The following is an 18,369-nucleotide window of genomic DNA, read 5'->3' on the forward strand; positions in this document are numbered from 1 at the left end:
TTTTCGAACAAGAAATAGTACCAGTGGGGTAAACTACCTATTCATCAAATATTTTAGTTAATACAAGATTATGAGATCACCATTTTTAGTTTACACTATAACAGAAATGAGATTAAGCCAATACTAACTGTCGTAAAATGACTGACAGAGCTATAACATCCCTCAAGCAATTTCTAGTACCAGTATTTCCTCCACAGTAAAAAATGAAAGTCTAATGCAGACTGCAATATATTTTGGAAGTAGGGGGAAAGGATTATGTAGGTAGGAAGTAAAGTGAAGTAAAAGAGAGAGAACAGTTACAAAGTTTACTTACTTTTACAGCCCATGGGAGCTCAGCTGCAGAAGTTCTGCTGATTAGCAAAGGACTACTGGTATCATGCTAAAAAGGAAAATATAGCACATGAAGGGCTGAAATCCTCACATCAATAAACAATGAAGAGAAAATAATCTTTGGATTTAAAAATACTCAGACAAAATGTTGGATCTCAATGCACAAAGGACACTATTATACATTAACTCTATTAGACCTTCATCTGAGTACAAATGAAACAAAAACTGAGTAAGCTGAGTTAGCGGAGCTAACTAAATGACTGTGGAGCACTAACTAAAACATGTTAAGTCTTATAGAAGAAATCCTATTACAACTGAAATCAAGATAAAGATATCTGAATGTAACAAAAATATTTATGGCCCTGTTAACTGATCACTTTTTCCCTACACTATTTAAGGAAAGCTGACTGGAACAAGAACTCAACTTAAGATTTCTAAGTTACAAGTACATGAATCTATCAACACCATGTCCAAGTTATTTTTATTTGCTTGTAGAGACAGATGAGTATGTTTGAAAATTTTTTATAATAGTATAGTTAGGCAACAAATCCCTAAATTCACCCTCTGACTCCACAACTAAACTTCAAAGTACAGAAATTCTCAAAACTGAAGTTAAATTCATAATACTCAAACCAAATACTAAAATACTGAATTTAAAAACAAGCAAGAAGGGGGGCTTCCCTGGTGGCGCAGTGGTTGAGAATCTGCCTGCCAATGCAGGGGACACGGGTTCGAGCCCTGGTCTGGGAAGATCCCACATGCCGAGAAGCAGCTAGGCCCGTGAGCCACAACTACTGAGCCTGCACGTCAGGAGCCTGTGCTCCGCAACAAGAGAGGCCGCAATAGTGAGAGGCCCACGCACCGCGATGAAGAGTGGCCCCCCTCACCTCAATTAGAGAAAGCCCTCACACAGAAACGAAGACCCAACACAGCCAAAAATAAATAAATAAATAATTAATTAAAAAAAAAAACCAAGCAAGAAGAGCCGTGAAACTTCTGAAAAAAAGGAGTAGGGTGGGGAGGACTAGCCCCATCAGATATAAATTACCAAATATGATGATTGAAACAATGTGAGATGAGCATATGGATAAACAGATCAATGGGTATGAACAGAAAAAATCCAGAAAAAAACCAAAATACATATGAGAATTCAGCACATGATTGAGGCGGCATTTCTAATCAGTATGGAAAAGATTGATTATTCAATAAACTGTATTAAGTCTAAAAGGTAGCCATCTTGAAGAAACATAAATTTGAATCCATACACATACCTTACATCAGGACTAATGTAAATGTGAACAAAGAAACCATTAAAAAACTTAAATCCTAATAATTAATTTACATTAAAAACAATGACTCCTTTATGGAAAAAAAAAATCACCACAAAGTCAAAAGACAAATGGCAAACTGGGAAAAAATATTTGCAACTCATACAGACAAAGAACTGTTTCCCTAATATATAAAAAGCCTCTAGAATTCAATAAGAAAAGACAAACAACCAAAGAAAAATGGACAAAGGTTACAAACAGACATTTCACATAAAGGCAATGTAAATGGCTCATAAGCATGATTAAAACTACTCAACTTCACTCCATAAAACCAAAAGGACAAATTAAAACTACACTTACATTCCATTTGTCACCTATCATATTGACAAGGACCAAAAGTTTGACAACAGTATGTTAGCAGAAGTACACTCAACCAATTGCTGGTGGGACTGTGAACTAATACAACCACTATGGAAGACAAGTAGATATTATATGTGAAAATTACAATGCACAAACTTTTGAAACAGCAATTCCACTTCTGAGAGGTTACACATATATTTCTGCACATGCAAACTGACACAGATTCAAGGTTATTATTCATTGCAGCATGTTTTAAATAATAAAAGACTGGAAGCAAGCTAAAAGCCTACCAATAGGAAGTTAAATAAATTAAGGTAAACAGAAGCACGGAAATACTATCCAGCTGTAAAAAAGAATGAGGAAGCTTTTATGTAAAGATCTCCAAAACATATCAAGTTATTTAAAAAGGCATAGAATCATGTGTATAGTATGCTACAATTCATGTAAACTGAGGATATAGGTATTTATATGTCTTTATATACACATATAATAACTGGAAGATACACAAGAAACTAATAACAGCAGCAGCCATAAGAAAGAAAATCGGGTAGCTGAGTGATAGGGGTTGAGGGAAAAATGTTTTAATACAGTAAATTTTAATTTTCAAATCATGTGGTATCATTTTTTAAAATACAATTTAAATTTAAAAGCATTTCTTACAAATCTTGGTGGAGGAACAGCCAGGTTCAAACTACTCAGTGAAACCTCCAATCCATTCTGGGCACATGCCACAAGACGCAAAGCAACAAAGAATTCCTGAGAAAGAAAAGTATGAATGTTAAAAGCATGATCTATCTATCTATTCATCCATCTAACCATCTATCTACACACACACCTTTAATCTGAAAATATAAAACAATTCACAACTACTCCAAGATTTTTATGTTGCAGTGAATATAACAGCACATTTGCTTGAAAAACACTTGCTCTAAAATCAAGAAGAGATCTATGTACAAAGATATTCCTAATATTATAAACAGCAAAAAATATTAATATAAATGGGAAAATAATTAAATAAACTGATATACTGATAAATATATATATTTGGAAATATACCAAAATTAATAATCATGTTTCAAAGAATATTTAAAGATGTTAAATGATTTTTATAATTTAAGTGAGAAAAAGAATCTTGAAAAAAAGTCAAGAATAAAATAGCACCTAGAAGAAAATAAATAAAAGGTTATCAAAAGTCGTCTCTGGATTTAAGATTATAAATTTTAACACTAGACCAATCATTCAAGTGACTCAGTCACTGTTATTCCAGAAAAGCTACAAAGAAAAACTATGCAACATCTAAAGCAATTATATAACTGCTTGACTTCAAAATATTTGTAAATCTCTCCCAAAGGTCCTTGGGTTTTTGGCATTTGAAGCCTCCGTCCAAAATTTAATTAGTGGAATGACACTGAAGCAACTGGTTTTCAGCTGTTCTGAGTTAAAATCAGGTCTGAGAATAAGCATAACAAAACCCTTTACTCCAGTTATGATTACTTGCAACTTGTCAATACTCCAGTACAGTTGCTGATGCAATCAACCCTTTACTGCTTTTCTCACATCTGTTCTCACCTACAACCTTCTTACTCAATACTTAACCTGTTCCTAGAAACTTGCACGTTGTCTGTTTATACAATACTTTGCCTTCACTAATAAATTTCTTGAAAAAAGGCTATTTCAAGATCACCCCTTCTCTTTTCATTCACCACACAAGCTTCTATGCAATCTGATTTCAACTCCTACCATTAGCTAGAGAAACAACTGCCTATGTTACAAATAAACTCCTAGCTGCCAAATACAATAGACTCTAAAATAAATTTTTTAAAAAAAAGCTTCATCCTACTTGTTCTTTTTTTTTTTTTAATTTTTTTTTAAATTTATGTATTTTTGGCTGCACTGGGTCTTCATTGTTGTGCGCAGGCTTTCTCTAGTTGCGGCGAGCAGGGGCTACTCTTCATTGCAGTGCACGGGCTTCTCATTGCAGTGTCTTCTCTTGCTGCAGAGCACGGGCTATAGGTGCACAGGCTTCAGTAGTTGTGGCGCGTGGGCTCAGTAGTTGTGTCACATGGGCTCAGTAGTTTTGGCTCCCAGGCTCTAGAGTGCAGGCCCAATAGTTGTGGCACACGGGCTTAGTTGCTCCACAGCATGTGGGCTCTTCCCGGACCAGTAGGCTCGAACCCATGTCCCCTGCATTGGCAGGCAGATTCTTAACCACTGCGTCACCAGGGAAACACCCCCTACTTGTTCTTTTGGCAGCCTGGGCAGTAGGATCCTCCCTGAAGCTCTCCTCTACTGGCATAGTTTCATAAAGCTCTCCTAGTTCTCCTCTGACCTTTCAAGTACCTTTTGTTGAAATCAATGTCTCCTCCCATCCTTTAAACGCTGAACTCTAAATAACCCTTTTTCTCTTCTCATTCTAATGAAATTCAATTACTCTTAGGTAATCAGGTCCACTCCCATAGTATGGATGGGCTCTGAAGTGAATAGTATTGCACTGAATTCTAGTTCTGCTACCGGTTGTGAGGCCTTGGGCAAGTTTAAAAAAACTCTTTAAAAGGGGGGCTAATATCTACCTTGCAATGTATTTTAAGGAACAAAATTAAAACCACACTATAGGAAGAAAACACTATCATTTTTGGCACATAGAAACTCAGTAAGTATTGGTTTATTTTCTTAATTTCATATGTTAATTCAAAAATCTATTCCTCCAATGCAAACATCAAAGTTTATAACTGCAGATCCATAAATCCAGCCACCTGGATATAACAAAGACAACTCAAACTAAACATCCAAAGTCTAGGAACAGCAGTGAAGAATTTATTTTACTGTAAGTTCATGAAGATAGGGACCACATCCTGTCACGTTCACCTCTGCATTGCCAAAACCTGGCTCAAAACAGGTACTCAACAAATATTTGCTGACTGAGTACAGAGCACCCTGGATGCCCATGCGAATTTAGTTTTCCTATGTCTCCAATGTACCACACTGGCCCTTCTGCCCAGGGGTCCAATGGGGACCACAATCTAACCTTGGAATCTTAGATAAGAGACTGGGTATTCTGACCCCCTCATCTAATTTTTTCCATCCCTTTTCTGAGTTAGCTTCAGCTATCCCCATAGGGAAAATTAGCTTTGGGTAGTAGTACTCAGCCAATGTATTAGCACGTAGCAAGCTTTGAATTTAATCCTGTAGAACTCTGAAATCCATCCCCAACAAGCAGAACTTTAAAGTTCTCTGATGGTGTCCAATGCCCACAACCACCTTCACATATTTCTGGTCTAAGGTTTACTTCTGGCTTGTAAACCATTTTTTGGTTTATATGTCAGAGATAAGACCTAGACCAGAATACACTGTACTCAGGTTTGATTAGCCAAGAGCTTCCCTTCAAATGCACAATACCATCTTAACACATGAATAATAAAATCCACTTTTGGACTTCCCTGGTGGCGCAGTGGTTAAGAATCTGCCTGCCAATGCAATGCAAGGGACACAGGTTCGAGCCCTGGTCCAGGAAGATCCCACATGCCACGGAGCAACTGAGTCCGTGCGCCACAACTACTGAGCCAGTACTCTAGAGCCCGTGAGCCACAACTACTGAGCCCGCATGCCACAACTACTGAAGCTCGCGTGCCTAGAGCGCGTGCTCCACAACAAGAGAAGCCACTTCAATGAGACGCCTGCGCACCGCAATGAAGAGTAGCCCCCATTCGCCCCAACTAGAGAAAGCCCGCGCACAGCAATGAAGACCCAACACAGCCAAAAATAAATAAATAAATAAATAAATTTAAAGAAAAATAATAAAATAAAATAAAATCCACTTTTATTTATAACCCTGTACACATAAGAAACTTAATTAATAAGATACAAAGAGCAAAGTCTCCCTAAATAACTAAGAAAAATAAATCCCATGTTATTGTTTGAATATGTCCCCCCAAATTCATATATTGAAATTCAAAATCCCAAAAATAATGGTAGAGCCATTAGGAGGTAGAGCCTCTGGAAAGTGCATTAACCATCAGGATGGAGCCCTCATGAATGGGATAAGTGCCTTACAAAAAAGCATTCAGAGAAATTGCTAGCACATTCTGCCATGTAAGAATAAAGAAGAAGTCTGCAACCTAGAAGAAAGCTCTCACTAGAACCATGCTGGCACCCTATCTCAGACTTCCAGCCTCCAGAACTGTGAGCAATAAATTTATGCTGTTTACAAGCCAACCAGTTTGTGATATTTCGTTACAGCAGCCCAAACAGACTACAACACTCCAGGAGAACTAAATGTCACCAAACTAACACTAACCTTTGGGAATTAGGTATTTTAATGCCTACTGATTGGAAATATTTTCACTGTTATAACACTTGCCCTTGCAAAACCCTAATTTTGGTAAAAACCAATTTTTAGTTTAAAAATACAAAAAATTGCTGACTATTTTTTATTCTGAATCACTCAAAAATTTTTCATGTCAATCTCTGAATCTTACTTGTTTGTTCAGGATACCTTTGCCATCTGTGTCAGCTAAATCCCAGATCTGAAATTTAGAAAAAAAAATTTTAACAAAAATCACCTTAAAGATAAATTAAATCCCTGCAATTTACAACCTCATGCTCTTTGGTAGTCAGATTTAAGAATCATAGAATTAAAAGTGGAAAGAAACCTTAAAGATCACTTAGTGCAACCCTACACAAAGATACTAAGGTCCAGTGAAGTTAAGTGACTTACTCAAGAATACCCAAGGCATCAGGGAAAGAACTGAAGACCATATTCTAACTTCCAGTCCAATGACTTTTTTATTAACCCAGGTTCTAACTCCAAGCCCAATACTCTTTCTACTAGAACATGCTACCTTGATTCTAGATCCTTATTAAGATGATATTCTTAGTTAATGTTTATTTGTGAGTAATTAAATTATTAATAATGATTATTTTTCAGGGTTTGAATACATATCAATATCATACATAAGGATTTGTAAGGAGATCAAGCCAAGAGAGGGACTTTTCCACCTCTTTGTGCTCCTTCCTAAGCCTCTCATCCCCTACTCTATTTACCACATATTAAACACAGAGACAGTTCTAATAGAGGAAGTAGGGAAAGAGCCAATTCTGAGTGGGTGGCAAGGTTCCCAGCCTGCACTGTTTCTCCCCACATCACTCAAATGTACTATTACTTCCTCATTTCATCCTACTAAAAAGTAATTTGTTTTCTAAAAATCTGAAAAACACCTTATTTTTCAAGAGGGTAAATCACTACACCAGAAATTCCCTCCACTGCATTACTGTAACTGCTTCCATGACAGTTCTAACTTCTAAGTTTCTTAATGGTTATCTTTCTGAATTTGCTCCCAATTTATCTACACTAATAAATATTCATTATATCTAGTTACAATGAACAAATACTACCTTTCCAAGTATCAGGTCTGGAAGTCCTGATTTTTTCAGGAATACAGCAGCATCAGAAGCCAATACCCTTCCAGTATTGCCCGTATCAACCTGAAAAGATACAAACCATAAGCTGACAACAAACATAAAGACAAAATTATGATTATTTACCTGCCTTTCTCCCTGTAATTTGGGAACTGACTTTTTCAAAAAGGGAACAGGAATCCTTTGACTAACAAAGGCCATGGAATATTGGAGACCCATATGAGAAAAGTACCATCTAGACAGCACTGTCAATCTACAAAGTGTTTTTTTATCATGCCCGTTACACACATGATAAAACTGAAGCTCAGGGAATTCCCTGGCAGTCCAGTGGCTAGGACTCAGTGCTTTCACTGCCGGGGCCCGGATTCAATCCCTGGTCAGGGAACATAGATCCCACAAGCCACAGAGCGCGGCCAAATTAAAAAACAAAAACAACAACAAACAAGAAAACAAAAAAACAAAAAAAAACCCCTGAAGCTCAGAGGAAGTAGAACAGATTAGTGGAGTCATAACATTAATACATGTCTTCTGATTCCAAGTCTTCTACAGCTGCCATTTAAATTCCAATAAACTTAAATGGCAATAGAGGAAAAGGGCAATAGTTCCTGGAGAGGTCTTCTGATAAATGGGAATAGCTGCACAGTTATCTGTTTTTTTTCAAATATCTTTAAATAATTAACTTCTGCTTTTATACTTACTCTTAAGAAACTGCAACACTTTTTTAAAAAATCAAAGCAATATCAGTTCTAAAACCAGCAGTGACTGCAGTATAAACTTAAAAGAAATTTTAAAAACTGCTAAGTTCCTAAAGCACATTAAGGGAAACACATCATTTTAACTGATGCGGACTTTCCTTTAAGACAGAACGAGGTCACCAAGAACAAAAAAACAGTTCAAAAAAAATAACGACTCTCACTTCCGTAGAGATTTCCTAAAGTAAAGTTCTATTTGTAAAAATGAAAAGTAAATTTTTAAAAGTCATGGGAATAGTAGTAACATGATACGAGGATATTTGTGAGCTAGCTGTTTTTCCACTTTAGTTAAAAAATTGCTTGCTAAAACATATACAAAGCATTCCAGACAGACCAATCCCAGCAAAGAAGCAAAAGAGAAATCCTTTCTTTCAAGTGCTAGAACATGGGATAAATCGGGCACTCAGCAAAAAGGAAAGAATTGACCAATCCAAATTTGGGGTAACAAGGAGGTACAGAAAGAATATGGTCTTCCGTTCTTTCCCTGATGCCTTGGGAACTCTGCCTCTAGAATTCTCCACAACTCCTTTTCTTTGCCTACCCCTTGACCAGGGTGGGATAAAAAAGGAACAACTACCCCCCCATAGCCTAGACACAGAGGCACTGAGGGGAAAGGGAAACCCGGATCAAGCTCTTATGACATATTTATGTAGTATATTCCAATAAATAATTTTACTATCTTCCATTCTTTTGGTTATTATAATAATTAAACACAGCCATTTAGCCTTTGTCATCTACAGGCAGTTTCTGTTGTACTCTGATGCCTGCCTAAAGGCTCTGCCATAAGCTAAAGGCCACAATCTGTGTTGTTAACAAAGAAAGAGTCTCAGAGCCTCATGGAAAGTATGATACCACATACTCTGAACTATTAACACTTCAAAAGATAGACTTGTGGGTAAAGACTTCTGGGCTGACATCACTTAGACAACTTTCAGACTGTACTGTTAGACCAAGTCAAAATTCCAGGACTCTGCATTCTGGAAGTAGATATATCTCTTGAAAGCAGACTCCTGACCCAAGAGGCAGGGGAACAAGAATTAAGTACACAGGGCTGAATGAAGTGTTAAGGAAAATTCAATTATGATTATTTACGTGGAATATTGTTGGTATTATTTTTACTATTCTATTTTCTAATGGATATGTGGAAAAGCCCTTTCTTACTCTATATCCATCCCTCAATTTAGTAGGCTCTGCTTTTGTAAACTGAATGAAATAGTTTTCAATGGTATTTGATTCTCACTGACCCTTCAGAAATCAAAACCAAATCCTTTAACTGAATGGCCTTACTTTGTATGGCCATATAGTTATCAAATAAGTTAAATAACAATTTATTCTCCTTTTTATCAGGTTATAGTTGAGTAAACCAATTGTACAAAAACAAGGCCATATTTGAGAATGATTCTCTTTTATTCAGATAGAACAAGCCACTATTAAGGATCAGGGATTGACTTTATGTACAACCAATATCTACAAAGGCCCCACAAGAAGACTGGCCTGCTACATGTTTGTAAGATCCCAGTCACTCAAGCAGTAAAGCAAGGTCACGTAACAGGCTAGAAAACTTAGCAGACATGGGAAACCTCAAGATGAGGTAAATGCACTCAAATTTATACTGCATGTGAAATATGAAGAAGAGGATTTCTAAAGTTTGGATCCTAGCCTTAAAACAGAAGAGGCTTTAAAAAGTACAATCTGAGATTCTTTAGAAATTTCAAGCAGAAATTAATCAGCTGGCCTTAGAAGTTGTTAAATAGTAAGTGTATGGCTTTAGATTTGCAAGTCACACAAGGAGATCTATAGTGATTCATTAATACTTGCTGCAATACGTAGATTATCCAGTTTCTTTGTATAAGGAGACCAGCCTTTTCTGTAATTATGATCACAAGGTGAAGAGATTATCAAGAAAAATGATCTGATATTGGGAAATGGGCAAATAAGACTGTCTACACTTTCAGGAGATTAGATAATCTGATCTATGGTTTGCACCTTTGACTTTCTATCAACTCGGCTACTTTACACTCTGTAGGGGTAGAGGTTAAATTATATAAAACTGATAGCAATGCAAATGATTCCTATCCATACCAATGAAATTAATTTTCTCTGATAGAGAATATAAATCTCTGTAACTCATATTCCCATTTTTACACCTCACTGGTTCTCCCAATAATTAATGAGTTGAAAAAAATCCTTGACACACGTTCATTTTATATTTGTATGAGTCACGGTTTTAACTTCATGAAAATTAAACTTTAATAAGTCTTAAAAACAACATAAAAGTCATTTCTATTTAGCTTATAAATTAATTTGGATGTTTATATCTGGATGAATATATCTAATGCCACATGGATTTTTAAGATAGATATTTAAGACAATTAAGTGTTTGGGCTTAATTATCTTTCCTTCATTTTTCTGGGAGCTTGTTAAAAGCATTACTCAAAGCAGGAGATTAAAGCACAAGAAAATGAAAACAAGAAATGTCAAATTTATTCATCTGGATGGTAATCTGCATATATACAATCAGGAGTTGAAAGTATATTCTATGTTCAATCTAAGAAGACAAAGAAACAAACATCTTACCTGTCTATAGTATTTTTCATATAGAGGATTCCCACTTGATAACTAAAATAAATAAATAATTAGAAATTAAATGCTATTCAATGACTTCTATTAATATATTTGCATTCATCCAACAGATATATGAAATAAAGATAAATACGATTAAAATATCCTTGATTTCAAAAAGTTTGGTATTGTTTCTTTCTGGGGGCAGGAAGGGAAACTGAATAAAGGCAGCCACATGGATTACCAAGAATCAGGTAGACAAGAAATAAAACAAGAATTTTAAAATTATTTTTGACATCAGAACTCTTTTCCTCATGTAAAATTTTACTCAGAAACCCAACATATAACAAATTAGGGGTGAAATGATTTGGTTAAAGACGAATTGAAAAGCCCAAAGCCTTAAGCATTCATCCTCTACCGAAGTGCCCAAGGTACCTATGAATACGATTCAAAAACCACTTCAGTAAAATAATCAAATGAATACACAAACTAATGAACAAAAAGATGATACTGATATCAGATCTGAAATGCTTGCAGGAAGGGAGTGCTATTCAATTCATACCACAGTTCAAAGGGCTCCTTGGTCAGCTGATGAACATCTGAAAGGCAGCTTAGGAGTATCGATGTTTGAAGGCTCAGGTTCGCCTGTACATGAATGTGAAGAGTGTTCTGGAACCAGGAAGGAAGTCCAGGAAGGCTTCATAGGGTTGACATCAGTACAGAAATTTGAGGTGTAAGGGAGAAGAGGAGAGGGTGATTCTATACAAAGGTAACAGCATGCAAAAATGCATGCAATCAATGGACATCTCAGTTATGCTTGAAGAGAATAGTAAGGAGCTCTGAATGGTGATAAGGATTACAGATAAGATTATAAAGTGTTATAGAAGACAACTTGTTCAACTGCCATGCTAAAAGTAAAGAAAACAAGGATGGAAAAGGGGACAGATTCAAGAGCCATTAACTACCCAGTTGTTTGGTCAAACACCAGTCTACATGTCACTATAAAGGTATTTTTTTAAGATGTGATTAACATTTAAAGCCATAAACTTTGAGTAAAGCAGATTATCGTCTATAATGTGGGTAGGCCTCATCCAGCCAGTTGAAAGCCCTAAGAGAGAAATGACTGAGGCCCCCCCAGGGAAGAAGGAATTCTGCCTCCAGAACGCCTGCAGACTCAGCTGCAACATCAACTCTTCCCTAGGTCTCCAGCCTGCCCTGCGGATTTAGGACTTGCCAGCCTCCACAATCACATGAGCCAATTCCTTAAAATTAATCAATCAGTGTGTGTGTGTGTCTGCCCTGCTGGTTCTGTTTTTCTGGAGAACCCTAATATACCTAGTCTTAGAGAGGTTACTTGTCCAAGCTTTTAAATGGCAGAGACTGGACTTAAATGCAGGACTGTCTCACTCTAAGCTCCATCCTCTTTCACATTACCATGCTGTTTCCCATATGCCCTGGTTTGCTCAGGACAGTACAATCTGTTGTCTCAGCATCCCATCCAGTTTACCACTTGTCTCAGATTTCTCACTTTCTTAAATGAACTATTTTTTATTAATCACTACACTAAAATAAACCAGGATGAATTTAGTACACCTCTACTGTATACATCTAACTTCTGGCCAAGCCAGTAGTGTCTAAGTGCTCTAACCACTGAACAAGTGATGAAATTGTAAAGAGGACTAACGATAATTCCACTTTTTTCCTGACTCTTTACAGATAAAACATAACTAACACCTTTTCAAGGACACCATGCAAAAGACTCAGTGAAAAGTATCCTCAGACACAAGCAACCATGGACAGGTAACTCCTTATAACCGTTTGAGATTGTGGAAGAAATGTTTTACACTGGTGCTTCTGCTGGCTTCTGGTGCTACTGACTGATGTGCCAGTCAGTACAGTGACATGTGCAATGACCTGCAAGATCCATCAGGCCACTAGCCGGCCAAGTAAGTGAGAAATTACAGGTTAGGCGCAAATGAAGTATGTGTGAGGAGTCAACAGTCTAAAAACTCGAGGTGGTTTTGCCATTTATTGTATGGTATAATTCTACAACTGTTTATTTATTTTGTTGTTTGACAATCTTTTTTTCTTTTTTTTATCCAGTAAACCCTTTCAGGAACAATGAGCTAAAGAGAAGAAATTATATGTTTAATACAAAATTAAGTACTAAATTTTCATTTCTCTAGAAAATGGATAGACAATTTGCATAAAAATTTTAAGGCTACTTCTATTTATCATAGAGCTATAGTGGCATCACTGTTAATGAGTTAGCTGCAAATGCCAAAATTTACAAATGTTTTCACATATCCCTGGTTTAAATTTTAAGTACAAAAATGGTATTGAAAACAAAAAAATACTTAAACATGGCAATATGTGTTCCCTACTTGCAACCTGTCATCAGATTTTAAAGGCTGGAATCTTTGAAAGACTGACTTTATACATCCAACCTAAGTGTCTCAGTATTGAATCTTTTTGAAAACAAGTCCTCTAATGACTGGTTGAATATTGTTCAAAATCAGTGGGAAATTTTTAATCAAAGATTAAAGTTCAATGAATAAAAATCCAAAAAAAAAAAACTTCAGCTATTGAAGCTTTTAGCAAATATCAATTATTAGAAAGTTTGCCAAGACATTGAAACATATCCCTCAAAAGCAAGGGAAGTACTAAACAAATTAAATGATGAGAGTTCAAACAGAATACAAGATTTAATTTTGAAATTCTATCATTACACTTTGTAATGAATTCTAGAAGTTCCATCAAAAGTCTTCCTATTTTTAACTGGATAAATGTATATTCTACACTGGAATGACATGAAATTACAGAGAGCCTATGATTTCACAGCATCTAAATTTAGTGGAACATGTAAAATAATCATAAATAGGGACAAATTATATGACAAGATTTGTCTTATTAAAAATTTGTCAAAGAGTACCTTTAATAGAGGCAAAAAGACAATGCCTGTGAAAATACTGGGGCTGATAAATTTACAGTTTTCAATAAGAAAAAAATTAGAAGTAACAATATTCTCCATTTAGCAAAATTGTTTCTGAGGTAGCCAGGTAGTTCACAACATATAGAGAGAGTATGTTAGCAATTAAAAATAGCACTGCTGGGAATTTCCTGGTGGTCCAGTGGTTAGGATTTGGTGCTTTCACTGCCGTAGGCCCGGGTTCAGTCCCTGGTCGGGGAGCTAAGATCCCACAAGCTAAGCAGCATGGCCAAAAATAATATATATATAGCACTCGTTACAGAGAAGAGTCAACTGTAAGGGTTAACAACTACACACCATAAAATGTAACTTTGAAAAATGCTGCAGATAACTTTATGAAAAAAATTAAAACTAGATAAACTACATTGGAAAATAATGACATTGTTCAGAAAAGTATTAGTGACACAACATTAGAGACAGATATGTCTAAGAAGCTGACAAAAAATATGACTATTACCCAGAATAACTATTCTGCTTTTGTTTTTAAATATTCTCATAATCAATATAAAGACTTTATTTTGTTGTACTATAGAACAAATATTTTATAAAATTTTATTTCTGAAAACAGAACTATTTTACTGATCTACCAATGTAATAAAACCATTTTGATGGCCAAAAAAAAAAAAAAAAGTCAAAAAACATATAAAACTTTAAATATTTGTAATGTCCCTTTCATTCTCAAACATGTCCCAGTTTGAATAAAAAATTACATATTCACCCTACACCCAGAGAAGGGTATAAATACTTTGTTAGAGAAAGCAAATGAAATACATTCCATCAATAACAAAGAGTTATTTAAAGACAATTCAGTTGAATTTTTAGTACCCAGAAAAAAATTGATAAATAGTAAGAAATTCTGAACTCCAAACTGTACCTTATTAATCATCACATTATAGACTCACTGGTTACTACATAAATACATTTGAGAAAGCATTAGCTCACCAAGTGACTAAGTTAAGTACAGCCTGTGCTAATTAACTATACTAACACGATACAGCTAAGTGAGAATGGAAAAAGCCATCCAAATTGCCAATTTACTCTTCAAAGTAAGATGATCAAAGAGTGTTTGGTGTATCTTGGTAAAATTGGCTTTTTTTTAAAACTGAAATATGATCATTTTAGATTTAAAAAACATCACACGCACACAACACACATAGTGAATGCACGGAGAAAACATTTTGAGAGGCATAGCTAAAATGGTAACAGTAATTATCTCTGTATAATGGAATTATAAATGATTTTTACATTCTTCTTTATACTACTCTGTGTTCTCTGAAAACGTTTTTTATAATAAGCACTTCCTACTTTTATAATTAGAATAAAACAATAAAGCTATTTTCAGTTTGGGGAAAAATGTAAAAATCCGAAAATCTGACATCAGTATGCAAAGTTACATATAAATTTTTAGTAACTAATTTCTAAAGGAAAACTTTTAAACTAAAGTTATCAAAATCAAAATCTGACTTTTAAAAATTCTAACACTATTATAATTTAAAGCAATTATTTATTCATTGGCTAGATCATAAACACCTATCAGTTGTCATAAAGTAAAATATTCATAAATGTAAGAAGAATTCCTTCTAAAGAGTCAATAGCTATTTATTACTACTCTGAAAAAAATGTTAAGTGCTTGAAAATAAGAGATGTTGGAATGCCAATATAGTTTTGTAAAAAAAAACACTCACATTTTGGTAGCAGGCCTAAATTCAAAGCCCATTCCACTACTTCTTAGGTGTATGATCTTCAACAACTTATTTCACCTCTTTGCAAAGCCTGCATCCTTATCTGTAAAGTGCTAATGACACCTATTCTTCATAGGTTTCGTATGAGTTAAATTAATTGAATTAAAAAGAGATGGCTAAGGAGCAGGTCGTGTCTATTATATATTTGGCTTATGGAACGCTAAAAAAAAAAAAAAAAAAAAGAAAAAAGAGATGGCTAATTGTTCCCTGATATCCTTTACTCTCTTCTTTCTTTAGTAATAATACCCCTAAATCTTACTTGAACATGTGGACATCTACCTAAAGCTATATTTCTCATCCTCTCTTGCAATCCCAGTTCCCCTCAATGAAATGTGAAAGGAAATAATGTGCCCAACTCCCAGGTTGTGCACCTACAGGGAAGGAGAATGCGTTCTACCTCACGGTCTTTCTTCCAGCTGTCCAGAAGGCAGATTTGGTGGTGAAACATGGAGCAGCTACCCAGACTGAGAGATGGCAAACATGGTTGAGAATAAAAGAGCAATAGAGAAAAGGGCTTAGGTCTCTGACACTATCATGAAGCTGCCATATCAGCCCTATACCACTTATCTTACTTGGACAGTTACTTGAGAGAGATAAATTCTCTCTTGTTTAAGCCACTGTGATCCTAACCAATGCAGTGAAAACCAAAAAAACAAAAAACAAAAAAGAAAAGAAAAGGGTGGGGCTGCTATTTTTATTAAGAAAAAATCAAGTATAACAAATTTTACTAAGGAGACTTCCCTGGCGGTCCAGTAGTTAAGACTCTTGTGCTTCCAATGCAAGGTGAGAGTCCAATCCCTGGTCGGGGAACTAAGATCCAACATGCCTGCCGCAGGGCAGAAAAAAATTTTTTTTACTAAGAAAAAAAGTTATACCATCCTAAGGTCTGGTAGGTTGTATTATAATCCTCAATCATTTATTCTCCTCTTACAAGAGTATTAACAGTCCTGCCTGTTGCCATGTGACTTGTAGTGCCTCTCTGTGGATACCCTACTGTTGGCTTGGCCATGTGACTTACTTTGGCCAATGAAATATGAGAACGTTCCAGTTCCAAGTAGAAGCTTTAAGAGCTATTGTGTGTTTCCACCAGCTCTTGCTCTTTTCTCTCTGCCAACAGAACAGTAAGTCACAAATAGGGGGTGCTCCTTCGGCCTGGATCCTGAAATGAAAAAGAATCGTGGAGTAGAACCATAGCTGATTACTAGGGAACCTATAATGTGAGCAATAAACAAACCTTTGTTATTATAAGCTACTCATATTTTGGGTTGTTTCTTAGTGCAGCATAATCTAGCAAAAGTTAACACATAGGTAATCTAACACCAAAGTATACCAGGTGGTGGTGGGGGGGAGAAAGAAGAGGTCCTGGTTATTAGGGAAATTCACAAGTTAATAAACAAGTATCAAGAGCTGCTTCACATGAAACTTTTAGTTTCATGTTAGCAGGGGTTATGTGGTGGGAGGAGGTGCTGGATTATACGACTTTGAGAGTCTATGACTCTATAGTGCACAAAATGAACTGAAACTTTAAATAGTATCAGGCTTATTGTAAATGGTTATAGTACAATGTGGAAAAGGTAAAAATAGACAGACATTCTCTAAAACAAAATGCCAATCTTTTTCTCAGTTAATCACAAGGTCCTGTGATACAGAGAATAACCAAAGAATAAATAAAGAGGGGAGTGAGTATGAATATAAAGGAGTAGCATGAAGGATCTTTGGGATGGAACAGTTCTTTATCTTAATTATGGTTATAGCTACATGAATCCACACATGAAAACACTGCATATGCACAGAACAACACATATACACACAAATAAGTATCTATAAATTTGTTGACATTTGAATAAAGTGTGTGAATTGTGCCAATGTCAATTTCCTGATTTTGCTCTTGTACTATAAGAATACTAGGTGTTACAACGATTAGGGACAACTGGATGAAGGGTATATGGGACCTCTCTGTACTACTTTTTGCAACTTCCCACGAAAAGGCGGTGTCAAAGACCATGATGAAGTAGAGAGAAGGTGGTAATCCAGACAAAAAGAATACTGTGTATAAAGGCAAAGAGATACAGAAGTCCAGGTAGTGAAAAGGAGACAAAGGAATAGATTTTATTCTTTCAAATAAACCACTCAAAATCTTTTTAGTTTTATTCTCTCTAAAAATTTAAGAAATGATTAACAACTCAGTACTAGTGAACATAAAAAACAAATAAGCGTTATAAAGCACACGATTTTCTGGGTAATTTGCCATGCAAGTGTATTTGACATATTAACACACAAAACTTCAGCTATTTAGAACTCAGCCTTCTAATACTCCATTTTCAAGAGATCTGAGGAACCGGAAGGGGAACTAGCCCCTACATCCTTTCAGTTCCTCCACAACCACCCCAACCACCCTGCCAATAATGGAACAGCAACTCCTACCACCAAAGTACCAACTGAATACAACCAGACGAGCCTGTGCTTTTACACACATCATGTGACCAGCTTGCGGGGAAGGAGACTAAAACCTTCCGACAGGACTGTGATGTCTAAAAAAGACTTGTGTATTTCACAATACAAAGGAAAACAGGGAGGAAACAAACAGTAAACGGAAGAAGACAAGAATGAAAAAATAAAGAGGAGCGACAGTGATCGACAGCAATCCAAACTGACAAAGGAAATAGCAATCAGAAGCTGTCTGGAGAGTCAAGAGCAAGTCAGTAATAAAGAAACTTTAAAAAGGAGCTGGGTATAGAGGGTAGAGAAAAGCAAGTCATCTGAGCAGTCTACACTGTGAGAGCCGGTGGGGAGGAGCCCAACAAAACACAAGCAGCCATCTGAGCAGTTCCCTTAAAGAATGAACAGTATAAACCCTAAGCTCTGTTATTCATAACTCATTTAATAATTTAATAAACATGTACTGGATGCCTTCTTAGTATAGAACAATAGGCTCAGATATCTGGGGTTAC

At 35.8% G+C, this 18,369-nt stretch overlaps 1 protein-coding gene across 3 annotated transcripts in view; it reads right to left on the reverse strand.

The window, feature by feature from the left end:
• EPS15 (epidermal growth factor receptor pathway substrate 15) overlaps window positions 1-18,369 on the reverse strand; it is a 157,322-nt gene that overhangs the window by 114,857 nt on the left and 24,096 nt on the right. For all 3 annotated transcript variants that reach the window (XM_068539856.1, XM_068539857.1, XM_068539855.1), the window contains exons 2-6: window positions 10,703-10,744; window positions 7,350-7,439; window positions 6,434-6,481; window positions 2,619-2,714; window positions 314-379 (exon numbers count right to left, since the gene is read on the reverse strand). In XM_068539856.1, the coding sequence (XP_068395957.1) occupies window positions 314-379; window positions 2,619-2,714; window positions 6,434-6,481; window positions 7,350-7,439; window positions 10,703-10,744 (342 nt within the window). The remainder of the gene's footprint in view (window positions 1-313; window positions 380-2,618; window positions 2,715-6,433; window positions 6,482-7,349; window positions 7,440-10,702; window positions 10,745-18,369) is intronic.

The sequence above is a fragment of the Eschrichtius robustus genome, chromosome 3 (genome assembly GCF_028021215.1).
Source record: "Eschrichtius robustus isolate mEscRob2 chromosome 3, mEscRob2.pri, whole genome shotgun sequence".
In the NCBI taxonomy this organism is placed as follows: Eukaryota; Metazoa; Chordata; class Mammalia; order Artiodactyla; family Eschrichtiidae; genus Eschrichtius; species Eschrichtius robustus.